Genomic DNA, 27,407 nt, shown 5'->3' with positions numbered 1-27,407 from the left:
GACAGTGAAATTAAAATCTCTCTCCAGGGGAGGATGGAAAGGAATTTTATCTTTAAGCAGTGATCATCTGGCTGGGGGAGCTCAGGGTGGGCTTCTGCAAAATCCTCTAAAAATGATGTGGGGAAGCAGCTCGCCACACCTCTCCTCAGATGTTAGTGATTTAGATGAGCATGATGGTGATGGAGCTCACAAACAGCTGCAGGTTGAAAAAATATCAGCTGTTTTCTTTCTGATTTCTGATTTGCAACCCCAGACCCCTGCCCCCAAAAACTTGTAAGATATGAAGGAAAAACAATGCCATGATTCAATTTAAAGCTCATAAATCCACATTTATTATTATAACCTTTATTTGACCAGAAAAAAAAAGTCTTGTTGAGTTTAAAAATCTCTTTTACAAGAGAGTCCTGGCCAAGACAGGCAGCAGCACAAACACAAAGTTGCACAAACAAACAATAACAAAACAGTTAAAAACAAATCAGAAACACAGATCACAAACAAAATCAGCAGTTGAAGCATCTACAGCCAGTTGTACTTGCTTCCAAGTCTTTCAGAAGAACCTTAAAAGCATCAAGTGACACCAGATTATTCAATTTTAAGGTTCCCTGCAACTCATTCCAAGCAGAGGGGGCAACATAGCTGAGAGCCCTGCTACCTGGTCCAGTGCCGACCTTTAGTACAGTCAATAAAAATAAGTCCTGCGACCAAAGATGCTGACTCCCCTTCCTTTTTGAGAGAGATAGCTCCCCAAATAAGCTGGTAGCAGGCCAGGAATGGCCTTATAAATGAGGCCATTGAAGTTGTTCTTAAACTTGTATACACATTGCAACATAAATGGGTCTCTGGAAAGAACCTAGAGACAACTTCTGTTGTAATATATCCTATATAAATAAAATTGAATTGAATGCAACACCATGTTATTATGAACTTAGTGTTGATAACAAGCTGGATTTTTCTTCTCCTGTTTTGTCTGGAGGGCATGACGTCCACGGTGTGAGTCACTGGACCTCAGAGCAGTTTTCCATTTTTATTTCATTTATTTAGATTATTTTTAACGCACGTCCGCCTCGTTCTGTGCACAGCTTCCTCCTGAATCTCAGAATCTCATTATATTATGAAATGTGCAAAGTTTTCTCAGTTTTATTCAAAGGAATATTATTCTGAAATCGTTTTACTATTTTAAGACTATATTTACTCGGTAACTTTAGTACTCATTCTTTAGCACATTCTGATTTTCTTTTGTCTCTGTTTGTATTTTTTCTCCTGGTGGCAGTAAACATTATTTAACATTTGACCTCTATCAGACTTGATACTTCAGTTCTCTCCAGCTTCCTTCTGATTGGAGAAATGTAAGTGTTTTAGATTATTTAGGTAAATGCAGCTCCTGATATATATTTTTTTTCAAGTGGCTGTGCTCATCCTCTGATCAAATCAAGACCCCATATATCAGTTGTGTTGTTTGTTTGAGCAGCTGCTTCTAATCCTGAGATCCAGCGTTCTGCACTGGTGCTGCAGCTGTCCATGGTGCTGAACATGCAAATAGAGCCGTCACACACTGGCAGCTCAGTGTGTCTCTGTTCATGGTGCTGAACGTAAAAGGGTAGTGTAGCTTCCCATGGTCCTGCCTCTGTCCACACTTCCAACATGGAAGTATCAAAAATCCAGTTCATCACCTTTAGTTTAGTTTATTTTTTTTTATTTTTTTTTCGGTCATGACACACAAAAAAATAAATAAAAAACCAAGAATAAAACTGACAACAAGAAAACGTTCAATTGTTCAAAGAAAACATAACAAAAAAGTTTCCAGTATACAAATAAACAAATAACATCTAGACCGAAAAAGGGGTAGGCTGAAGCAAAGCTTATTATTTGCCCACCCTCAAAAAGATTAATTAAATTAATAAAATAAAAGCAAAAAGTAAGAGAAAGACTGCCCGTAAAACAAATTGCCTCTGTAGGGATAACAAACATTCCTCAAAAAATAAAAGATTTTTAAAATAAAGGTGCAGTCTACATGTTACCTTCATCCTTAAAAAATCAAAGCAAATCACCAATTAAATAAATAAATACCCAAATCAACATCAAGCCACTCATTAATTTAATATAAGGAAATCATCCTTCTTTTCAATGTTTTTTTAAATAAAGTTAAAGTTCTACATAATTTCAAATCTATATCTAATTTATTCCATACATCCACCTGACCACTAGGGGCTGGCTCCAAAAGTGAGTCAATCTCCATTCACCTCCATGTTAAAATGTGCAAATTGGCAGCGTAAATGAACATATTTGCAGCTTGATTAATAAAAGTTTTTGTCTCCTTAGCTAGATTTCACATCCATGACAACCAAATGGTTGTGGTGGGGTATTTGTATGTACATCATAAGGTGAACTTATATAAAGCGATACATTATTACATGCACATATACATTATTTTCATACAGTAATATCAGGCATAGCCTCTTGATCAACTGTCACGTTGGTCTGTGGCTTGCCATTACCACTCCTCATTAGTTTACAGTTTACACAGTTTGTACTAATCCAGCTTCTGCTAAACACAGTGGTTATTTCTTGATTTTGCAACTGAAATAGACTCATAGTCTACTTCCAATTCCACCTTCACTGCTCCTCTGGTGTGGATTGGCTGAAAGAGCTGGTTACTAACTTTGATTGACTTAGGTTGTCGCATTCCAGACAGCTTCTCAACCCTGTTCATTTAGTTAATTTGCGTCATGGTGCTGTGCAGTACAGGGGAAAGAAGTCTTCTAAAGTACTCTTCAGAACTACTATTGATGACCCTGTGCACTATCAGTGCCCTAATCTTATTTTCAAAATAGTAAATAACAGTGCCATGATTTATTCCTACAGTCTATGCTTAACACACTAGATGCCTGTCGTCTCTGTCCATTGCCTCTTTTTGACCAACTCATAATCGGTGCTGTTACCATTTGCTGGTGCTAGGCCAGTCCTTGAGCCTGTTCCAAACAAGTTTTCCAGAAAACTTTCTTGCTTTTCCTTTGGCCCAGGAGCACTGGAGAGCCAGGACTGGAGAGCCAGGACGTCTGTGACGTCATTACAACAGTTTTTCGACTCGTACCCACAAACTTGAATTCGTGTTCACAGTGAAGACTCGTAGTCGTAGAAATTAGAGTTGTATTCACAAGACTTTGCACTCACAGCTTTTAGATTCATACTCACATAAAAACAATCCTAACCCTAATAATTTATCACTCATGTGTGTGACAGCAGAATTTTGGGTACAACTTTTTTATTTACATACAAATGTTTATCATTACGAATACGAATTGTTATAACATGGACACATCTTTTTTACGCACACACAAATAATATTGGAACAATAATACCCCCATATTTGTGCGTCTCAGGGTTTGTTTTGTTCTTAAGGGCTCTTTTGTTCTGTTCTGTTTATGCTTTTACTTCTGAACCCAGAGGAGGACAGAATGATTTTTCCTGCTAATGCATTTATTTATCCACATAGTAAATTGTTCTTGTGAATGCACTTGATCTTTGACAAGCCTGGCTAAGTACTTAAGAAAACCGGTCTGTATTTTCTTCAAACCTCCTTTTGATTCATTGTGACATCAACTAAAAAAAATGACCCTATATGATCCTTCTCTCTGTGTCTCAAACTCTAACGTTCCTTTTTCTCCTTTCTTGCCCCCCCCTCTCCTGCAGTTGTGCTCCTGAATTCTAAGGAGACTCAGGCGGAGCTGGGATGGACTTCGTATCCCCCCAATGGAGTAAGTGTGCTTGAATTGTCCGTTCCTTGTCTCCAGTGCTTTATGCTCCAGCCGACAGCTTTTTCACACCGGAGCTCATCACTGTAATAAACGAGGGGTTCTGATCCAGACCAGGCTCCACACCAACCCCACAGATGCTGCTGCAGATAAATGCTCTCTTCCATCGATCAATATCGTTTGTGATAAGTTATGGCTCCAAGATTAATGGGCTGTTTTCAGGAGTGGCCTGCTGCCGTAACATTTTATCACATCCCGCCCACGTGGGCCTCTCTGTGCACACTCACCTGAGATGTCTGTGCTCTAGTGGGGCCATTGAATCATTGTCAACAGCTTTCTGGACCACATGTGCAGATAGCACTCAGATTAATGCTCTGATACACCTCTTGGCTTAGAGAGAAGATGTCTACTTCATCAGCTCATCTCTGAGCTTGTTTGTTTGAGTGACTGAGATAAATTCACATTTATCAGTCTAATAGGATCATTCAGATGTCCTTCACCCATAAAACTGATACAGAAGTCTTGGTGTCAAACAAATATAACCAACAATGAAGCAAATAGAGGGGAACAAATTGGGGGCAATACTAAGTATGCCCCCTAAATGCTTCCTCAGATCCCACCAGAGCATTTCAGGTAGTTTGTCGGGACCTGGACCAGGTCAGTGGTTCTTAAACTTTTTCACCGTCTTTTTGATCACAAAATATCTGTTGTGTAAATCCTGTAGGAGTTGTAAGCATGATGGATGTCAGACCGAGACTCCAAGCAGGACTCAGATGCAGAGATATTAGATAACAAAGCTTTTATTGAATTCACCGGAGACCTCGGACCGAGTGACAAACAAATGGCTATAAACAAAAATCACTCTTTAACGAGGAATAAACATAGGGCTACGAGTCTAAGCTATGGTAGAAAATCTACAAACAAAACAAAAAACACTCTTGAACGAGGAAAACGAAGGGTTATGAAATTTAGCTAAGGAAAAAATTACAAAAAAAAAAAAAAAATCAGTCGTCACGAGGAACATATGGCTTACTATGGCGACTACTATGGCTGTGGACATGGACCAAGGCTCTGGTGCAGGACAAGGATGAAGACACTCCATCACAAGATAAGGGGAACGCACACTTTTTAAACACATGGAGGGAAATAGGGGACAGTTGGAAACACTTAGGACAATCAGACTGAGACACATGAGGAAGGGCAAGGGACCTGAATTGAGAGAATTACTTTTCAAAACAAAACAAGAAATGACAGGACAGAACAAACCCAAGACAAGACAACCTCACCACGGTGTGACAATGGACACATGAAGAGGAGGAATAGTTGGAGATTGATATGGAAATAAAGCTGCTGACAGAGAGAGAGACTGAGAACAGAGGTTGGCTACACTTTGAGTCCTCAAACAATGTCAGGAGACCATAAACCGCTGCTTTGAGTTCTGTTATATTTTTTATTCTCTCTTCACATTTCCTTTTGGAATCTTTGTGAGTAGAAGCAGCAAACCTGCTGTAACTGTTGATTTTGTAATAATTGTTATTTTCATCTACTTTTCTCTGTCCTTAAACAACAAAAACAAAATCCTACAGATACAGAAGCTGTGACCCTCTTAAGATCTTGGCCAGTTCTAATCAGAACAATGGACAGGAATGATGGCTAGGAGATATTCTTTAGCAGCACATCAACCACAAAGCTATGTTTGAGACTAGGGCTGTTCAATTAATCGATTTTAAATCGTAATCGCGATTATGTAATTAGAACGATGTTAAAATGTGAAAATCGTAAAATCGATTTTTCGACTTTTTTTCAACTTATTTTACAGAGTTTTGCACTTTATTCGTTCATTTTTGGTTTAATAAGAGCAAAGTTTGCACTTAAAGCCCAATGGGGCAAATGTTCAATAAAAAAACAGCATATTTGAAATCATTTCTTTGCCTTTTGTCAATTCACAAAATAATCTTAATCGTAATCGAAAATCTATTATAGTCTATTATAGTCTTGTTCTATAGCTGCAGCTATGATTACTGAGTCTAATACACTACAGTTTACACTAACTAGAGGTTTACTAACACTAACTAGAGGTTTACTAAACACTAACTAGAAACTTTACTAAACAAAAGGTTTTATATAATAAATCCTAATCTTTTTTTGCTCCATAGAACAAATTTAAACTAACCCCTCTTTTGCTGTCTGTCCTCCCCCCTCCTGTCTCGGTGTCTCAGTGGGAGGAGATCAGCGGCGTGGATGAGAAGTATAAGCCCATCCGTACGTACCAGGTGTGTAACGTGATGGAGCCGACGCAGCAGAACAACTGGCTGCAGACGGGCTGGGTGGCGCGCCGCGGCGGCCAGCGCATCTTCGTGGAGCTGCAGTTCACGTTGCGGGACTGCAACAGCATCCCCGGGGTGGCTGGCACCTGCAAAGAGACCTTCAACCTCCTGTACGTGGAGTCGGATCGCAACCTCGGCGGCGTCACCCGGGAGGACCGTTACACCAAGATTGACACCATCGCCGCCGACGAGAGCTTCACGCAGGGCGACCTCGGCGAGAGGAAGATGAAGCTGAACACGGAGGTGCGCGAGATCGGCCACCTCAACCGCAAGGGCTTCCACCTGGCGTTCCAGGACGTGGGCGCCTGCGTGGCGCTGGTCGCCGTACGGGTTTACTACAAACGCTGCCTAGCGACGGTCCAGAACCTGGCGGTGTTTCCCGACACCGTGGCCGAAGCTGCCTTTGCTACGCTGGTGGAGGTGCGCGGCTCCTGCGTCAACAATTCTGAGGTGGACATGGACAGTCCTCCCAGGATGCACTGCAGCGCCGAGGGCGAGTGGCTGGTGCCGATCGGGAAGTGCAGCTGCAGCGCCGGATATGAGGAAGGTCACAGCAGCTGTGAAGGTAAGAAACTATATACGGACAGAACAAGGGCAAGACATAGTGAAAGAATCAAGTAAAACTGACTTGTGGCCCTACGTTTGTGCAGGTTCATCATTGCCGTTTATTTGTTGCTTGTCTGTGTCTGCAATTCTACCATTGAACACCAGGTGGCAGTCTGGGTTCTTCCTGCAGGGCTGTCACTTGTTTGATTACTTCTGGTATGGACCCCAGACAAGTTGACGGATCAGATGAAACCGATCTGATTAGAAATGGAAGGATGCTGGATAGGGGAGCCTCCAAAAATTATTCATAGGGGTGGCCGGACATCAGACACTTAAATTCTTGGGGTGAACACCAAAACTAAAAGCCATCATTACAGGATTTTATTATACTGTTGTAGTATACAGGTTCAGAAATACTTAAAGAAACGCCTACTGATATGCTTAGGTTTATTGTGTTACATTTGATGTTACTAATGGTCTAATGTGCATAGACTAATAGTACTCCTGTGAGTGATGGCAGATCAAGAGCGGCATCCTGGGCCTGGCTGGCTGTGCATTTGGCCCAAATGATTTGGGATGAAATGCACAACTGACGATAGAATCTATGTGACCGGCAAGTTTTTTTGTTTTTTTTTTATTGAGGCCAGTGGGGTGGCCAGCAAATTTGTAGGGGGGGCCGCGTCCACCCCTGGCCACCCCCTGGTGGCGCCACTGCTGGGTGGGTCCGGGTAGGGTGCTGGCTATAGTTGGCAGGGCTGAAATGCCTCTCAGATGTCCTGGTTTTACAAGCTGGTGCAGATTTTCCTTTGGCTAATTGAGTCCCAACATTCTCAGGTTTTTTGACAACAAAAACATGCTTATTTACCTCCTTTCTTGTCCAAGGTCGACTCGAGGCACGTTTGAGACATGTTGCTGTGGTCAGAGTTAGAATTGTGCTTCATTTCATCAGTTCAAACAACTGACACTGTTTCGGTGTAAAATATGGGCTTACGAGACTTGGAACCTTGTTTTCTAGCTCCATTTTAGACTTTTTACAGACATCATCAGTGATGTCAGATGTCACCTTGTGCCATGCTTCGTCAGACATTTGGTCATCTGGGCCCTGTGAGTGGTAACAAAATGACTAAATCTGTGAAAAACACTTTTGATGACCATAGCCGGGCTGGTGTAGACACACACACGCACACACACACACGCACACGCACACGCACACACACACACAAATCCATGATGCAGCCAATGGTTGTGCAGTCTCTGTCATGGTTGCTCAGACGACAGCAGCAGCTTCTGATGCTGCGAGAGCGTTCACACTCCAGCTTGTTTTGTTGTGCAATGCAGCGTGGGAGTTGCCGTGAGTTGACGGCAGAATGCGAGCTGATGGGATGGCTGAAATGAACTGTAAGTGCATTTACATTCCTGACTTACAGCTGCGACAGTTCAAACCTCACAGGAACAATGTAGTCAGGCAGATTTTGATTAAAGTGTCTAAAAACAAAGTAAACTGAGGTGCAAAGGAGCTCAGTGAAACGGAAATGTAGCTTCAGTCAGACGTAGACGAGTCCAGTCTAAATAAAACCAGCCTGCGGTCACATGACAGCTCTACACCTCTTTCTAGTTTTATTTTATTATTATTATTGTTGGTAGTTGTACTAGTAATACTAGTAAGACAAAGCACCCCAGATCCCTGTTAAAAGTTGTTTATTGTTGAATAACGACATCATCAGGGACAGAAAATGTCTGCAGAGAAACCTCCAGGTAGAGGCAACCTCTCAAAGACACGAAGGGGAAAGTTTCATACATTTTTCATTTCTATGCGAAGATTCTTTTTATCTACATGGGAATAAACTCCCTCCAACACGCGCCATATCTGGTTGATGATCACAATCTGACTGAAACAAATTCCTCAGTTTAAAAAAATGGAAGCAGCAGCGCAGCTCATCCTTCCCAACTCTGAAAAGTTTCTGCTCCAGAGGAGCGTTTGACTGTCAAGACATTCATTGATATCAAGTGTTACTTGATCTGGTTTTTGTACCAACAAAGGTTTTCCGATGATAAAACTCGAAGACAACGGAGGAGGGCAGCGGTGTGTTCGGGGGGACAGGAACATTTGAGATGGAGCTTTTCTAAAAGCAAAGAAAACGAGGAGTCAAACTGACAAAAACCTGAGCTGTCGTGCTGCTGCTTCTACTGAGAGATTCAGCAGATGACAGAGGACTTCATTATCCATGACAGTGGCCTACACACACACACTCTGGCTCTCGCTGGAGGGGGATGAATATGCAGCCCGACATCTCTCTCTGCACCACAGCTATTGATCAGCAGAAATGCTCCACTAAACTGAGGTTATTGTGCTGGGACTGCTTATCAACACATGCGCGTTAGCATAGCTGTCATTGTGAGGATATTCTACTGACTTAGATTTACTATTCTCGAGCCAAACCCTAACCTAACCGTCAGCGTTCTAGGCTGAGCAGGAAAACTCCTTTCTGACAAGACGTCTAAGATTCCTGCTTTAAATAACTTATCACTAATTTAAAGGCACATTTATCTCTGTAACTACAAGGTGTATCAGAATAAATATGGCATCAAAATAGAGGTAACTCAGGAGAAGTGTAAAAACACCTGGTAGTAGAAAGCTGTCCTGGTTGAGTAGGTGTTGATGGGTGGAGGCTACAGTTCTGGTGCAGTCATTCCAGGTTCAACAGTTAAAATGCCATGGTGACCTTCACCCTGAACCACTACAGAAACTGTTGGAGAAATTTGTTTCTGCACTCCAACTATGCAGCGGCAAGAATGAGACACGAGAGAGAGAGGTTAGATTCAACAATCTTGTTACTTGTACAAGGAGTAGTCAGGCAGCTTAACATAAGCATCAGCTTCCTCCTGGCTACTGAAGTTAATACAGATGTAAGCCATATATATATACTCCATAGTTACAAATCAATCATATTGAAAGCATTCAGTTGTCTGCAAGGTTTATCTGATTCAATCATGACTACTACTGTGACAATCAATCGCAGTCTTGTAGTTAATTCAATTGGGCAAAAATGCCTCTTCCAACACTCTTCTAGTTTAATTCCATAGGTCAAAAGTTGCTTTCAACACTCATCTTGTCGCAGGATTTTTCCAGTTGTAATGCTGTGAGTATAATGATAGTTACAAACATCATAAAACATAGATAATTTACATACATTTTCATAACAGAAACCATTTGGGCTGACTAGCTGAACTAGCTTAACCAAGAACCACAAGGTAGCTAACTCTGCTATAATTTTCCACCACAGGGATAATATGTGACTGAGCGGTCATGGGTCCAGGAGAGCTCCGGGTGAGCTCCGGTTGAGCTCCGGGTGAGCTCTTGGTGAGTTTCGGCTGGCTCCAGCAGAGCTTGTTTCAGTTCCAGAAGCACTTGTTTTAGATGTCATTTCAGCAGCAACATTTGAAATGAGGATGGATGGACCGATTCCTTCAGCTTGTGGTTTCTGAGTTCAGGTGAACGTGTTTCTTTGGGTTGTCCCTAAAATCAGAAAGTTGGGATGAAGTCGGAGGGTTTTATGATTATTCTAAAAACATGTCCTCTTGAGCTGCCGAAAAAACAACGTGCGTGCGTGCGTGCGTGCGTGCGTGCGTGCGTGCGTGCGTGCGTGACAGAGGACGTAGTGAGTGCCTGATGGAAATGGATGGTGACATCAAGGGAGTTTGTGTGTTGGGATGTCTCAAACACTTACTTGTAGGCTTGGAAAATAAGCCTGAAGATCTGCTGTGATCCTTAATGTATGTAAATCTGCAGGACCGCAGTGTAAACTGATGATGGTGTGTTTGTCTTCCCTCCTCAGTGTGATCATCTGAGTGGAGAACTGGAGAACGACTATTGTGGGTTTAACAGTAAAAACCTGTTGAGGTGATATTGGTGATTTTGCAGCATTTTGGTTGTTATAAAGAGATAAAGTTGTAGTTGGTTAGTATTTTTGTCATAATTTCTGAAATGTCAAATAATGTTATATAAACTTATAATAACAATAATCCAAGAATCTCAGAGTGCCACAGAGCCAGTACATACTGTAGTTAAAACTAACAATAATAAGTCATAAAACTCAACTCAAAAACACCTTCCTCAATAAAAAGGTTTTTAGGCCAGTCTTAAGAGTCCGGTGTCTGTGCCGCCCTTAGATAGTCAGGGAGACTGTTCCATATGCGGAGCGCTACTGAGCAGAAGGCCCGGTCACCCATGGTGCGGAGCTTGGTGTTGGGAACCCGGAGGAGTGAGCAGTTTGTAGATCTGAAGGTGCGGGTAGAGGTTTGGGGAGTAATGAGTTCTTGTAGGTACGGAGGTGCATATCCATTTATGCATTTATGGGTGAGGAGTAAGACTTTGTATTCAATCCGGGTTGAGACAGGGAGCCAGTGGAGTGTGTGGAGAACGGGTGTTATGTGCTCATATTTCCGGACTCTCATCAGGATCCTGGCAGCGCTGTTTTGAATGTATTGCAACCTCCATAGTGGGGAACCACTGTTCTGGACTCTCAGCTGATTATAAGTAGCTATGAGAATTACCCGGGGTTGTGCTTGTGAGATGTGGGGATAAACTTGTGTCCGGTCAGACATATTTAACATCTCCCTTAGCCAAGCCGCTGTGCCATTGTGTTTCAAGACTTCTGCCGTTATGCCAGTCACAAAATAGCCCAGAGTTTCGAGTCCTGAGGACTGTAGACCAGTAGCACTTTCATCCATCATTATGAAGTGTTTTGAAAGACTAGCCAAGGAGCATATCACACCCCGCTCGTTCCTCTGTTTCAATTTGCCTGCTGCTCAAACCGCTTTACAGGGGACGCTGTAGCTCTGCCACTGCATCTGAGCCTGGCACATCTGGAGAAAAAGAACTCCTATGCAGTTTGACAATTTTAGCGTAGCATTCAACACCATAATCCCTCAGCATCTGATCTACAAACTGAGTGGGCTTGGCCGAACACCCCGTTGTGCAAAGGATCTTAGATTTTCTTCACAGTTTGTACGGGGAGGGAATAAAACATCTGCATGGATGCGTTCCAAGCCCTTTCCTGTTTACCTTGATGACCCATGACTGTTTTTGCAAAGTGGAACACAAAGCACATCACGCTGATGACACTACCCTGGTGGCTCTAATCCAAAACAACCAGGAGAGCACTTAAAGAAAGGAGGTGGAGATTTTGCAGACTGGTGCGGTGATAACAACCTTGCTCTGAATTTCAATAAAATCAAAAGAACTGGTGAATCACTTCAGAAAGAAGACAGTCCACTCATGAGTCAGTCTACATCAGTGGATTTCCAGACTGTACAGAGCACCAAGTTCCTAGGGGTTCAGGTGGGTCTGTCCTGGGCCCTACGCACTTCCTCTCTGGTGAAGAAGTCATATCAGAGACTACATTTCCTGTGGTGGCAGAAGGGGGCACAGCTTAACCCTAAATATCTAATCTAACAACATAAATATCTGCGGCTTGCATATCTTTTTTTTTTTAATAGAGCGGATGCGGCTTATATACAGGTGCGGCTTATAGTCCAGAAAATATGGTAATATAAATATTTCAATTGGATGACCTTTGCAGTGCTAGAGGAGTTTGTTTTTTTCCAAAGTATTGAATCTAGACTTGGTATCAGCCAATACTCCAAATCAAATGACTTGTTTTCAGAAGCCAAAAAATGTGATCAGGACATTCTTAACTTGGTTTATAAACCAGTTTTGGTCTCCTTTGTTAGATTTCACGGCACCGATTTCAGCTGGCCCAAAACATTGACTCATTCAGAGTCGTCATGTGGGTGTGTCTACTTGTTTTTTCTCTGATCTGTGGGTTTCCATGAGGCTGCAAATTTCTCTTGAAAGACATGCAGGTTTGAGTCCAGCAGACGGTCTCATGGTTTTTAACTGATGGTATCTCGCCAGCTGCAGTTGTGAGAGGGAAGCGTTTAACCATCGGGACGGCCGGGGTGATGTAGAGCAGCATACTCGCACACGTCCTTTCAGTCTCATTTTGAAATGCCACCAGCAGGAACCCACTGGGAGTGGAGATAAATTATGTAATGACTCACCTCACAAATGCTGCATCTCACATGTGTGCGTGTGAGAGAGACACTCATGAGCTCCGTCCTGCTCTAATTAAAGCACACTTCTCTTCCTCAGTAATTACCGATGCCTTCAGCATATCCTGTAGTTATCTGTGTGAATGTGTGCAGCACATTTACCACCCTGATGTTCATTCCTTTTCCACACCTTCCTGCTGTGATTTACTCCACGCCCCTCCCTCTGCTCCTTCATTTCCATCTCACTAATGTCTGCAGCGCTCCATGATTTCTGCTCACAACGCCACTCCTCCTTTGCCGTCTTTCTCGGTGTGGATTTTCAGCCTTGAGCCCGGTGCACAGGGAATGGGCAGAGACACCAATTCACATTATTATGAAACTGTGACATTATGTAGACACATTTTTTTCTTGGATTGGTCCCAGCCCTCCCGCTGGGACCATGTGGCAGGGTGAGAAGGGTGAGGCGGCGGAAATCTGCCAGTGAAGACTGCAGAGTTCACGTCTGTGTTTGAATGAGCTTCAAATCTGCCTCCGTTGGCCGATCGTATGTTTTTGAAGTCACTCCGTCTCTCACGCCTTCCTCCAGCACAAGTCTGGTTTGTTTTCCTCCTCTTATGGTTTATTTTGTTCATTTATTCAGGTTTACTCCCTGCTGTACAGCAATGTGCAAAGGTTAGTACCCATTCTTAAACCAATTTACTTTTTTTTTTTCTCGTAAAATCATAGTCATAGTATTAGACGAATGCAATATCATACAAACACTTTATGCGTTTTATTTTGTTTTGCTCTTTAAAAATAGTGTGATGCATACACACACATTACAGACTGTTCTGTCATGTACTGAGAGACTCCACAGAGGAACACGGGTGTCTTCACAAGCATCTTCAACATCTCAAACGGTGGTCCCCTCATGTCTCAAACCCACCACCATCTTTCCAGTCCTGAAGAGAAGGGAGATGACCTGAAGAGGTTGTTTCCCTCCTTTTCAGTGATTACCGCCCACTTGCACTGAGCCCCATCCATATGAAGTGCTTCTTTGAACCACTGGTCAAGCACCACAAGTGTCACTGCATTGTTAAGAATGTGCATTAGGGTGGAAATGCTCACCCCAGCCCCACTCCACCTTCATAGAGAAAGACAGAGGTGGAAATGTAAGTACAAAACACAGATGAATGCACAAATTATAAGATTTAAAAGAGCTGAGGCTAATATAGGCTGACAAAGTCAAGAAACAGAGTTTAAGTTGTTAGGGTTTAAAGAAGACATCCAACTACCTTCTGGAGTGATCCAATCAGAGTCCAGACCTGAGCTCAGAGAGAAGCTGTGGAGCTCTGGAGAGCCGCTCACACCAGATATTCTACAAACGTGATTGAAACAATTCTGGAAAGATGAATGATCCAAAATTCCTCCTGAATATTAATTAAATCTGACCCTGAAAGATATGGTTGAAGTTATCGCTGAAGGAGGTTCTACCACCTTACCATCTGGTATCTACAAGGAGACACCTAGTGTCACTTCCAGAACTGTCAGTGCTTTAAGGTTGTTGCCTCTGCATGAGTAGGCTGGGCTGTGTTTATCAGTTTTTGTCACTTAGATGAACACAGGTTCACATTTTGCTGCACCACAGTAGGCCCAAATGAATTGCAAATTAATACAGAAAAACAGTTAACTCCAACAGGTTCACATTTTTTAACCACAGTATTTCAACACTTCAGTGTAACTGATCTAGTAACACGGTCTGGGAAAGCTCTGCTGTAAAAAAGAGTCTGAAAAAAAAGTTCATGAAATGCTGTAATGGTCTTTAATTTAAATATTTAATTTGGTAGGTAATTTTGTTGTGTCGGGATGCTGGTTCAATGACAAATAAACCTATTCGTTCATTTAATGTGATCAAAACAATGCACTAATATAAACACCAGGAACAATTTGAATTCAAAATGACAAGTTGTAGAACTGCTGAGGAGATGTAAACATCGTTTCACATACATCAGTCAATGAGCTGATGTTTTTGAGAGTTTTGCAAGAGAATATTTGCAAAAGACTTGGTGGCGCTGACATTTGACATTCATTATTTGGTGTATCCATAGATACCAAGTGCATGAAGAGAAGCCTCACAGATTTTGGAGCTATTTGTTTGAAGACCTTACACCTTGTTTGGAGTCCTAATTTAAACTGTCGTGTTTAAGTATTTTACTGCGTCCAAATCCAAACAGCCTCTTCTTAAAAAAAATAAAATAAAAATCCTGAATCCATCTTGTGGAAGAGTTCCTCAAAATTCAATATATGCAGGGTTTTACTTCAAAGTTTCTTTTACAAACAATACAACAAACATGCTTGAAGTTGAGATGCGAGTCTTGAAAAAGTGACCCTCCTGATCTGGATCCAGTGTTTCACTGATGAAAATGTCACCAGAAGAATCAAATAAGACAAGAGAAGATGAGTCCTCCATCTTCCCTTTCGTCTTCCACGTCAGGCTCATGAATTAAACATCAGCAACGCGCGTCGGAGCCAGAAAAGGTTGGGGTTGTCTTTAATCTGGTGAGGTGACGGCCTCGGTCTGTTATGACCGTCACACAACTGGGATCAAAGATTCTGCAGGGCCCCGAAACGTCACCCAGGCGTGAACTGCATAAATCGGAGTGCTAAGCAAAGAGCAGCATGATGTTGGTCTGCAACGAGAACACATCATCCAGGCAAACCTCCACTGCCAAGTCTTTAATCTTCCTCAGTTGGAGACCTACTTAAAGCAACACTGCAGGAGTAAATCACCCCTAGCTCTGGCGCTGGATATTAAAAATGACCGAAACGACGTGAATCGAAGCAGTTCTCGGTTAGAATAGAATACTTTTTCAGTTAAGATACTAATAATGTGGGAGGTCTTAGGGATCTGGGAGGTTGTGGGGGTGGTGGGGTCTGCGGGATTTGTTGATGTTTTTCCCAGCAAGAAATACAATGGAGGAGTTTGACAATTTATCGCTCAGTTAAAGCTTCCCAAGAGGGAGTAACAAAATCTGAAAACTGAAGTAAAACAGAATGTCCACGTCTGTAACACGTGTTCAATGCCTGTGTTGACTTTGTCTCTTGACAGTTTAACTTTGTGAACAGAAAGTGGATGAAAACGTCTTTGTGCAGGAATCTCCCTGTCAGCTTCTTATAAGCATACAAGTTGACCGATGTTACACTACTACTACTACTACTACTACTACTACTACTACTACTACTACTACTACTACTACTACTACTACTACTGCTACTGATACTACTGCTATTGCTACTACTGCTACTGCAGCTGTGAATGCTACTACTGCTATTGCTGCTACTGCTACTACTGATACTACTGCTACTGCTACTACTGCTACTGATACTACTGCTACTACTGCTACTGCAACCGTGAATGCTACTACTGCTATTGCTGCTACTGCTACTACTGCTACTGCAGCTGTGAATGCTACTACTGCTATTGCTGCTACTGCTACTACTGCTACTGCGACTACTGCTTCTCCTACTGCCGCTACCACTTCTGCTGCTACTAATACTAGGCTACTACTACTACTACTAGTAGTATTACTACTATTACCTTTCATTTAGCAGACACTTTTATCCAAAGCGACTTACAGATCAACACAAGCAAGAAACCACATAGGCTACAGTAGGATACACAAACTAACGCCAGCAGACACTCCTTTGACCAAAGATTTTGTGGCCTTTATTGGGAAAGTAGGTGGATAGGAAATGAATAAGGAGAGAGGGAAGACTGAGCAAAGAGTGAAAGCCCGGGACTCCAACCTACATGAGTTATTCAAGGCCCAAGCTAGCTGACCCTTAAGGATCCCTCATGTCCTCAGCTTCCATAAAACTGGATCAGAACATAGATATTTATGACCAAACAGTGGACTGTTGCAGGCTGAGGGAACTCTCGTGCTTTTACGACTTGCCATGTTAGTTTGTGTAACATTGGTAGGCGACCCATGCAGACTGTCCCTCTCTGCTAACCTTAATTACTACTGTATTTTGCTGCAGATTTCTAAATCTGCACTGTTTTAATTCACATTGCTTTGATTCTTAATGAAAGTTTACCCTCCTGACCGTCTGATAACAGACCCAGGGTTGATTTCCAAAGAACCAAAAGGGATTTGTCTCTGCTGCTATCTTTTGAATGATCATAATAAAAAACGTATGTTTAATGGCTGCGATCTAACCTCCCCAAAAAGTTGAATGTCAGTGTTGAGAAGATAGCACCACTCAAATTAAAAATAAATGCACTTATATCACGTACAGGAACTGATTTATGATCGTTGCATTTAAGAGGATTGGCTTTCTCCTGGTTTCCAAGGATGCACTTGGATGTGTTGTTTGTGTCACGGTTGACATTCCCCCCTGCCTTCAGTTTCTGTCTTGCCCCGCCTGTGTCCCATCTGCCCTGATTGTGTCTGCACCTGTGTCTCGTCATGTCTCGTTATCCCCACAGTATATCTTGTCTTGTCATTCCTTTGTGCCCTGTCGGTCCGTACTGTGTCTTCCTCCATGTCTCCTCGTACCCTTTTTATGATCCTGGTTTTTTGTTCATCCTGCTCTGCAGCGCTTTGTTTTGCCTTTTTGTGGATTAAATCCTTTTTGTTTTGAGAACTCCTGTCTCCAGCCTCCCTCTGTCTCCTGCACTTGGGTCCTAAATAACCAAACCATGACAGAACGGACCGACCAGGTGGACCCAGCGGGAGAGTACCTCACCATGTGGGACTTCCTTTGCCGTGAAGCGGCTAAAAACGTGCGTGAGTGTTGGGACCCCTTTTGGGGAACACGCCTGGCTCTGGGTGGACCCAGGAGCCTGCAGATGCAACGGCGACGGCGTCAGCGCCAGCCCCAGCCTGTTCCGGCTCCAGCTCCTGCACCTGTCCCTGTTCCTGTGGTGGTCCCAGACGCACCTCCCCATGTTCCTGTGGTGGTCTCGGATGCACCTCCCCACGTTCCTGTGGTGGTCCCGGACGCATCAGCCCCTCCTCCGGTGATGGTTCCGGTCCCCCCCCAGCCGGCTCCGAGGACTCGTGTCCCCCCCCAGCCAGCTCCGAGGACCCGGGCACCCCCGCAGCCGGCGCCCCGGACCCGGGTACCCCCACAGCCGGCGCCCCGGACCCGGGTACCCCCGCAGCCGGCGCCCCGGACCCGGGTACCCCCGCAGCCGGCGCCCCGGACCCGGGTACCCCCGCAGCCGGCGCCTCGGACCCGGGCACCCCCGCAGCCATGTCACGTTCCTGAGCCATGTCACGTTCCTGAGCCATGTCACGTTCCTGAGCCATGTCACGTTCCTGAGCCATGTCACGTTCCTGAGCCATGTCACGTTCCAGAGCCATGTCACGTTCCAGAGCCATGTCACGTTCCAGAGCCATGTCACGTTCCAGAGCCATGTCACGTTCCAGAGCCATGTCACGTTCCCGTCACGCCAAGCCACACGCCAAGCCCCACGCCAAGACCGCCAAGCCCCACGCTAAGACCGCCAAGCCCCACGCCAAGACCGCCAAGACCGCCAAGCCCCACGCCAAGACCGCCAAGCCCCACGCCAAGACCGCCAAGCCCCACGCCTAGCCCCACGCCAAGACCGCCAAGACCGCCAAGCCCCACGCCAAGACCGCCAAGCCTCACGCCAAGACCGCCAAGCCCAACGCCAAGACCGCCAAGCCCCACGCCAAGACCGCCAAGCCCCACGCCAAGACCGCCAAGACCGCCAAGCCCCACGCCAAGACCGCCAAGCCCCACGCCAAGACCCAGGCCTAGGCCTCGTGGGCGGCCCCCGGAGCTGTCTGGTCGGCCTCGTGGACGTCCCCCCGAGCGTTCTCGCCGGTCTGCCCGGCTTCATGGGCGACCCCCGGAGCTGTCTCGCAGGTCTGCACGGTCCCCAGGACGGCCCCCGGAACGTTGGCCGTGTGTTGGCCTGGGCCCTCCTCCAGGCCCCCTCCACCCGCCCTGGGTGTTAGGCCGACTGGGACATCTGGGATCTGTCCCTTGAGGGGGGGGTTCTGTCACGGTTGACATTCCCCCCTGCCTTCAGTTTCTGTCTTGCCCCGCCTGTGTCCCATCTGCCCTGATTGTGTCTGCACCTGTGTCTCGTCATGTCTCGTTATCCCCACAGTATATCTTGTCTTGTCATTCCTTTGTGCCCTGTCGGTCCGTACTGTGTCTTCCTCCATGTCTCCTCGTACCCTTTTTATGATCCTGGTTTTTTGTTCATCCTGCTCTGCAGCGCTTTGTTTTGCCTTTTTGTGGATTAAATCCTTTTTGTTTTGAGAACTCCTGTCTCCAGCCTCCCTCTGTCTCCTGCACTTGGGTCCTAAATAACCAAACCATGACAGTTTGTGCTGTTATCAAATGTCGGACAGGAAAGATACGAGGCTGAAATAACCCAGAACAACTACGGGATGTTTGGTTTACCATGTTCAGGCATTGGAGAGGTGGAGGGGAATTTACGTCTGGTGTCATGAGAAGGATTTTAGCGTCCTGGCATCTACCAGACATACATTCATTCTTTGTTTTATTCTCATTGGACAGTATTAAACCAGAAATCTTGGAAGTAGACCTGGTTAGGAAGGACTTTGGAAGAAGCCAAGACCAGTGGTTCCTGGGAGCTTGAGGTTTGTTGAGAGAACTTTAGAGCGAGCTGAATAAAAGGTTGATTTGTGAACGTGTGAGGCAGGTTTCTGCTGCTGCTCCTTAATTTTACACTTCTGCTGGAATCTCACATACGTTACTTTTACTTTGAAACGCTTCCAAAATGGCTTTCTGTCTCATATTTCTGCAGAGCAGTTGTCTGTTTTGGTTCAACACTTGCTTGTGACTGTAGTTCAAAATAGTTAGATTTGGGAATCAGAGCCGATCAGATTTCAAAGACTTAGTAAAGGCAGTTTCTTTCCAGTGACAGGTTATGATGGATGAAGCAGAGATTTTAAGTTTTGGACACCTTCACTGACTCGTCAGATTCTGACAACCCACAAATCACTCCACATGAATCCATGATGAATCACCCGGAGTGTGTGTGTGTGTGTGTGTGTGTGTGTGTGTGTGTGTGTGGTGGTGGGGAGGGTGTAGCTGCAAGACTAGCTCGCTCATGTCAGACGCTGGAATCAGGTTTTCACGTTTCCTCTCTTTCTGGCCTCTAGCGGAAAGCACAGAAAGCCTGGGGATTACATAGAAACACACACAGATGCAAGCCTTTAAAAGTAATACCAAACACACAGGAAAAAATAATATTTTAGATTGCGAAGAGACACAAAGCAATTACCCTGCTGCACTGCAATTCCTTTTCCATCTCCGTCCAGACTCCACTGATTCACTTCCATCCGTCCAAGATTGATGCAGGATCAGTGTATGGATCCGTGTGCCCCCACTTAACCTCAGACAGACGTGCGCCTGTGAACGTAACACAGACAATAACACACACACGCATAAACACACACACCGTCACTGCAGCAGCGCTCTAAGTCTCTGAGTCCACAGAAAGGAATAAATATCCGTCGGAGTCAAAGGGAGCTGGATTTCCAGAGCCGCTCTCAAACACGCTGATGAGCAAGCTCAGGAGGCGGGAGTCGTTAGGTCACATGACCTTACCCCGAGATTATCCAGACTCTGTTTAATCAAAGCAGGACTATATCTGTCTGCAGTCTTGTAGTGTCTGTCCATCAAACTCCATCGGTGTCATAGGCAGCAGCAACCCATCGCAGAGCTGCTCCATCTCCACCCAGATCCGGCTCCTGCACAGAGCTTCTCCATCTCCACTGATCGTTACCACTGTTACTGATCCAAACAAATACAGAACTGTTCTTATTGAATGGAATAGAGGGTATGCATTGACGTCACTTTCCCACTGGACCACACCCCCTTACTCGCACTGAGTGGCAAAACATCAGCACAAATGGCTGCAACTAGTGGAGAAGACGGGATAACAGCCGATTATGGGCTTAAATTAAAGGCAGTTGGACTTGACAGTGACACGTACAGTTACCCCAAGAACCAGTGGTCCATGGACATTAATATTTGGCCACCAATCCAGTTTCCTGATATTTATATGTACTTAATTTCTACGCCGGGGAAATACACGAAGCAAAGCTTGAAGGCATACAAAAGTCTTGACGCTTGGTCCTATTTCAAGGCAGGATTTTTTGGCGAAATTAAAGTGATGAGGACACCAAACTTTATGATTTGACCGTTTAACGTTAGCTACCCAAAAATCCAACATTCAATCCAACAAATTGGAACCGCAAATCCACGTTTCGGTGCCTGGAATCCAGTTGTTTCTGAGAATTGCAGTGATCCATTTGTCTCTCTTAAGCTTATTTTTCGGCAGTCTGTAAAACGATAACTCCAATTTCTTGTTAAATCTATGAGTACAGTTGATCGCACAACAGCTCTTTCCCATTTTAGATGTTTTCCAGTTGCTCAAACTGAAAGTCTACACTGCCACTCAGTCTTTCTGCCACTCAGTGGGCGAAACCCGCTTTGAAGTCGCATCTGTGACGTCATGCGCATTCCCTCTATTAATACATTTGGGGACATAAATGTATCACATGCAGCTTTCTAGTTTGGGTCCTGAAACACTTCATTAACACCGGACCGACTAAAGGTAGCAGAAGTCCTTCTCAACATTTCTCTTCAAAAATCTCTTAAAACTGTGTTCCGCAACAGGAACATCAGTCTTGGTCCAATAAATGGTGAGACGTTTAGGTTTTAACTCCACAAATCCAATAAAGGAAAGTGAAAGAGTTAGTCAGCGTTCTGCTGTTTGTTTTCATTTGCTCAGATCTGATGATATTTCTACCTAATTTTACACCTGGAACCTCATGTGTTTTCATTTTGTTTAGCTATCAGACAAGTTCACAAATACCTGCTACTTTCTGATATGTCAGGATCGTCAGGAGTACGCCTCGTTAGGGAAGAATTAAGCCGACTGTTCAGCTGCTCTTTTATGGCACTTTTCCACTAGTACCTACTCGGCTCAACTCAACTCAGCCTGGTTTCTTTTCCATAACAATTCATCACCTGGAGCAGAAGTAGGAGGGTTGGAGCAAAGCTGCTGTGACGTATTTGATTGTGTGATCTAAACGAAGAAGACGACACTAAAGATGTAGAACCTGCAGGAAATGATATATGTGCTGCTGGGTCTGTGGCTTGTGTTCGATACCAAGTTAAAAAATGAGAGTGAGAGAAGCTTCAAGCGGCTACGCTTTTTTTTTTTTTCTTTAGTTTGTCTCGGCGCTGCTGAAAAGTCAGCTGGGAGCTGCGAGCAGCTATGAAGTGACAGAGCTCCTGGTGGATCTGGCCGTTCCTTATCGCCCGTCTAGATCCCTTTTTAATTCTCTCCTCAGCCACCAGGTTTATGAACATCTGCACCTCAGAGTTGGACCATGAAACAGACTTTTGCTGCCATTGCTGGTCGAATAAAATGAACAAGAAGCCGCCACCAGAGTCGCTCTTTCACTGATTTCCGCCTCCTCAGATGTCTGACTCCAACCCCCCGACCAATCGGTGGCCTGTAGTGTGATGATGTCATATGCAGCCGACTCAGCCGCTTAGAACCTCGGCAGAATAGATACAGAAAAGTATCTACTCGGCACGTTAGACCCCTAGTGGGAAAGAACCAAACCGAGGCGAGTCAAGTCGGGCTGAGTAGGAGCTAGTGGAAAAGCGCCATTACAGAAACAAATGTCTCGTCACATGCTGGTCTTCTGGGTTGCCGTAAGCGTTGCCGTGGCGTTTACCGTGGCGTTGTGTTTTCCGGCCGTTGCCTCTGTATTTACAGCTCAGCTGATTGGCCATCAGCAGACAGATCACCCCTCCCCCTCCTCTGGGCCATCAGCGTGCCAACATTGGCCAGCTTGCCTCCCCCTCCCCCTGCCTCCCTCATTTTGTTGTCATTTGTCATCAACAACCTCACACACACACACACACACACACACACACACACACACACACACACACACACACACACACACACACACACACACACACACACACAGAACGTTGAAATAGATGGCACTTCCAGGGACACCTGCGCCTCTGCGCTCCAAAACCCTCCCCCACACACGCCCTCACATGCACCTCCACATATGCGTACACCCACACCCACACGCTCACGTGCACGCCCAGTGATGCTCCATAGCGTATGCACGCTCACACCCGCAGCCTCGCAGGCTTCTGTGTGTTATTTATCTATAACGCACTCCATCTGTTTCTGCCTCCATGCCTAACAGGGCTTGTTTACCTCTCACACACACACACTCTCTTTCTTTGTTTTGATGTGTAATCAGGAGTCGCTCCGCAAACACCTGTAGTCATCGTATTGACTCGGCAGCTCATAATCCTCTCAGATGGACTCGTTATCGCCCAGCACAAATCTGCAGATAAACTTTGGCTGAATCTACTTTTTATTCCGGCGGAGATGCGACCGGATTGTCACACTGTCAATAAAGGTTTCATACTCTGTTTACACACATGCATCAACAACAACACAGCTGTGGTGGCGCTGTGGGATGGGAGGGGGGTGCAGTGATTGGCGTCCCGATGCGAGTGTTATTGGTGACATTTGCAGTGTTTCCTGCACCACCGCTGCGCTATCAGTCAGCAGGCGGGAGGTGGGATGCAGGTTGGAGAACACGGGGGGGGGTGTATAATGTCATCGAACATTGATTGATCGTTGCTGATGTCTTTCCCTCTTTGCATTGTGTTGCTGTTTTTATGTAGTCTGTACATCCATTGACCAATTCATCAAGTATGAGGATCAGCAGCACCTGGCTGCAACTTTTAAATCCTTTTGTGCAGTAAATGGTGACACGTCTAATGTGTCATGTTTTAATGGTTTATCTGAGGTTGTTTTTCCTTTTTAAAGACATTTTTAGTGTATTTGATGATTTTCACCGTGGCGGGGAAGGAAACCTAATGGACAAGGACAAAAGTATGACAACATCTATTGACGTTCTCATCAACAAATAAATTGGCAGACACGATCCGATCGGAGCTAATTTAGTTGTGTGGAAGGACGGGATAATTTGGAGGTAACGCTTAGATATTCAGTCTAACCTAGTGAGACAACCAGCTCCCAAACACACAAGCGCTCTCTTTAGATTCCTGGACCGAGTCGTCCCTGGAATCCTCCTTGATGGCCCTGGAAAAGTCAGGGTCAAACCTGCAGTGCAGTCTGACCCATCCAGCACGCTAGCCTGTCATCAACATGAAAGTCCTGAAACCTGCAGTTCCTCTACTGACCACCAGGGTCTGGATCCAGACCTGCAGTTCCTCTACTGACCACCAGGGTCTGGATCCAGACCTGCAGTTCCTCTACTGACCACTAGACCTCAGTATTTAGATTTCACATTAATGACAACTGTACGTGGGATTTTTATGAACCTCTTCATCTTAAAGGTATTGTGACATCATTTTTAACATGCTTTTAACACTATTAAAAGTCTTGGCCAACATCCCTCAAATGTGTCTAAAAGAGTGTAACAAGAAAAACTTCACTCTAGTAATCTTTTCCTGGCTTTTTATTACAGTGTTTTTTTGCGCCGTGAAAAATGCTTCCTTTCCCCCCTTTCCTGTCAATCATTGCTCCGCTCCTCCTCCAAACCTCCTCCTCCTCCAGCCATACGCTCACAGCGGCGTCGGAGCGACAGGCGAAGCATGCACGGAAAAGCCGGAGGGCGAACCACAGCAAACAATCATAAAAATAAAGGCATGCAAGCAGCACTGTCCCCTTATCTTATGTCCAGTCAGTGGCCGCGGGTCTTCTTAGCAGTTTTCCTCCGGTGATTAGAACAAAAGAGGCGTGTTAAGCCTCATTTATGGTTCCGATGGGGCGGTGATTTAGCGGATCGTTACGTAACGATCCGCCACCAAACCACATGCGCCGTTTTTGCATAGTTATGCGGAAAATCCCAGAAAGCACACAATACACTGAATGTTAAAAGTTCGTTGTTTTTTGGGTGTAATTGATGTCAAGACACCCAACAAAACACAAAAAATCAAGAAAAATGTGTTTTTCATGTCACAATCCCTTTAAAGCTAAAAGGTGTTTATAATTATGTTTTATGAGTAACAGCTGCATTAGAGCCTAATGCGGGGGTAGGGAACCCTGGTCATCGAAAGCCACAGTCCTGTGGGTTCCCTACCCCTGGCCTTATGGATCAACCGGTTAGCTGCCGTCACTTTAGCTACTTAGCACTGTCTTCTGAGCTGAGAGTAAAGTAATTACTCTTATTTTAAAAGATAACAGGTGTTCTTGTTCACCATGCTAGCTCAGCTACCCTTTGATACACGTTGGTAGCTCGCTGGGTTTGTTTCACTCGCACAAGATGAATTAGAACTTTTTCTCAAATATAGTTGAAATGAAGATATTTGAAGTTGTAGGTCTGGATCCAGACCCCAGTGGTCAGTAGAGGAACTGCACCTTTTCTTTCTTTCCTGTTGACCCCCAGAAAGCGGCTGTCGTTGGTGCTGACACGTGAACTGTCATGTGGTCAGAAGCAGGGGTGAAAGTAAGCCGGTACGATCCGGTACTCCGTACCACCAAAAGATTCTGTGCCGGTACGCAGTACCAGGAAAAAAAACACGAACTGCTGACAATAATCTTCGCATACAGCAGGTCTCAAACCCTCGATCTCTCACACCAAAGACGGCGACGCTACCTCACAGCCAAGACTCAGCTCTGCTTTTGACTGACTGAGTGAGGAGACACGAACATAGCGATATAATCTAACCGAGTCCCGACCAGTTTTTTCGTAATTTTTAAAATATTTGTACGATATAAATATTAGTAAAACCCCACTATTTGTATTTTTGTGAATAGCGTATTCCAGTCTTTACTTCCTAAACACACACACTGCATGGAAGGGAGCGTTTGATTTATTGTTCACGTAACGTTACTTTTTATTTTTTCACAACCAAACCACGCACTTTATTTACGGTATGTCATTTGCACCGGGCAAGGACAAAAAATAAATGATTCCACCAAAATTCCAAAGATTTTTGTGGTTGGCTGACACATTACCAGCATATTTCAAATATGCTGGTAAATAATCACATTCCGAATAATCACAAATATGATATTTGCGATTGGTTCTCATTCCTCGTTTCAGGAAAAAAAGAAAAAAGCGTCAAAAATGTTGAAGTAACGTTTTTTTTTTTTAATGTTTTAAGTGTTTTGCTTTGATGAAAAAATGCTTAAGAAGTTATTTTCCATTTTGAAAGTTTTGTCAACATTTACAAATTATTCTGTGACAATCCTTGGTCCGGACTGGCCTTTATTTACACCATTTAAATAATGAATTTGCCTTGGCCTACACAGTGTCAAGTGTTTCTAATGTCTACACCATACAGGCGTTAAAAAATTGAATGCGTGTTCAGGGATGCAAGAAGCTGGTGGTGGGAGGAGAACAAGCCATGAATGTTGGGGTCGTAGTACCAGCAAGAACTTTAATCTACTTTCACCCCTGGTCAGAAGTGATATTGCTACACGGAGGGTTGAGGATGTGATTGATTTACGAGTTCATTATCCTTTTTTTATGCATAACCTAATGGTCAGTGAAAACCTAAGAATTTGAGGGAGATGTGTTTATATTATTCCATTTCAAAAATTAAAACGACAGGTCCAACCTCTCCGTGTCACTTATCCGTGTTCCTGTGATGTCGTTGTTTTCTATCCAGAACAGTTCAGATCTGCTTGTGAAGGAGTTATTTAACTTCCTGTCATCTGTCACGCAGGACGCCACACAGAGGCCGTGTGCTGCAGCCAAGCGTTGCTGTGTTTGCACAGATTGGAAAGTCAAATGCAGAGAAAACACGGGGTTCACACATGCGTGACGCTAAACACACATGGAGCTCACGTAGACTCGTTGTGAGCTCATGTGTCCCAGCGCTGGAGCGCTCGGCCATCTCTGGAGCTCTTTCGGGTGAAGTCTGAGTGCCAGATCCTTCGACGTCTCGTATTTTACGTCCTCTGTTCAGGGACTGTGTATATTATATGTTGTCTGGTCACTTGAACCTCTCTGGTTCGTGTGTTGTGAGGTTCCAACCGGCCCTGCCGACACTGATGGATGGTGGATTATGAAGCTCAGGATCAAGGACTGCAGGCGTCATCCTGTCTGATGAAGCGCTGGTGAGGGCTGGGGTGGAGGTAGGGGTGGATGCTGGATGGGAGGAGGAGGGCTTTGGGGATAGAGATGGGAATGAGAGCAGCAGGGCTGTCTGCTGAGAGGGAAGGTCACAGGGACCCGGGAGGCCTGAAGTCCTGCTGAGCCTGAACGCCACACAAACACACACTTCCCTATCCCTAAACAATGCTATTGTTTTTTTTTTCCCTAGTTGCTGTTTTTAATTTTATTCTGTTTTCTGCCATGTTTTGACTCTTTATCTCTTTTTATCTCTTATCTTGATTTTATTATTTCTGTTTAATTATCAAACTGTAGCACTTTTAGATTCCCAGTAATGTAAAGTGCATTATGAATAAAATGTATTATTATTATTATTATTATTATTATTATTCACTTGTTTTTTTCCATTTTTATTTCCAATCCAAGACATTCAAGCCTGAAAACACGCTCTCCTTGCAGCTGATGATCAGCTGCGTGTGAAGGCGTGTGATAGATGTTTATTTTCCTGCCAGTGATGGCTCATGGCTGCATGATTTACCGCGCTCACGCATGCACATGCGTTTATTTGTCCCTTCATTCAGCCTTCCGCATCTATCTGA

At 44.5% G+C, this 27,407-nt stretch overlaps 1 protein-coding gene across 2 annotated transcripts in view; it reads left to right on the top strand.

Annotated features, from left to right (window-relative positions):
- Positions 1 to 27,407, top strand: part of LOC133460505 (ephrin type-A receptor 7-like) — a 198,319-nt gene that overhangs the window by 53,078 nt on the left and 117,834 nt on the right. For both annotated transcript variants that reach the window (XM_061741090.1, XM_061741089.1), the window contains exons 2-3: positions 3,691 to 3,755; positions 5,972 to 6,644. In XM_061741090.1, coding sequence (XP_061597074.1) covers positions 3,691 to 3,755; positions 5,972 to 6,644 — 738 coding nt within the window. The remainder of the gene's footprint in view (positions 1 to 3,690; positions 3,756 to 5,971; positions 6,645 to 27,407) is intronic.

This window comes from Cololabis saira, chromosome 15 (genome assembly GCF_033807715.1).
Source record: "Cololabis saira isolate AMF1-May2022 chromosome 15, fColSai1.1, whole genome shotgun sequence".
Lineage (NCBI taxonomy): Eukaryota > Metazoa > Chordata > Actinopteri > Beloniformes > Belonidae > Cololabis > Cololabis saira.
The sequence above is the reverse complement of the archived record's forward strand: the minus strand, read 5'-3'. Positions and strand labels throughout refer to the sequence as shown.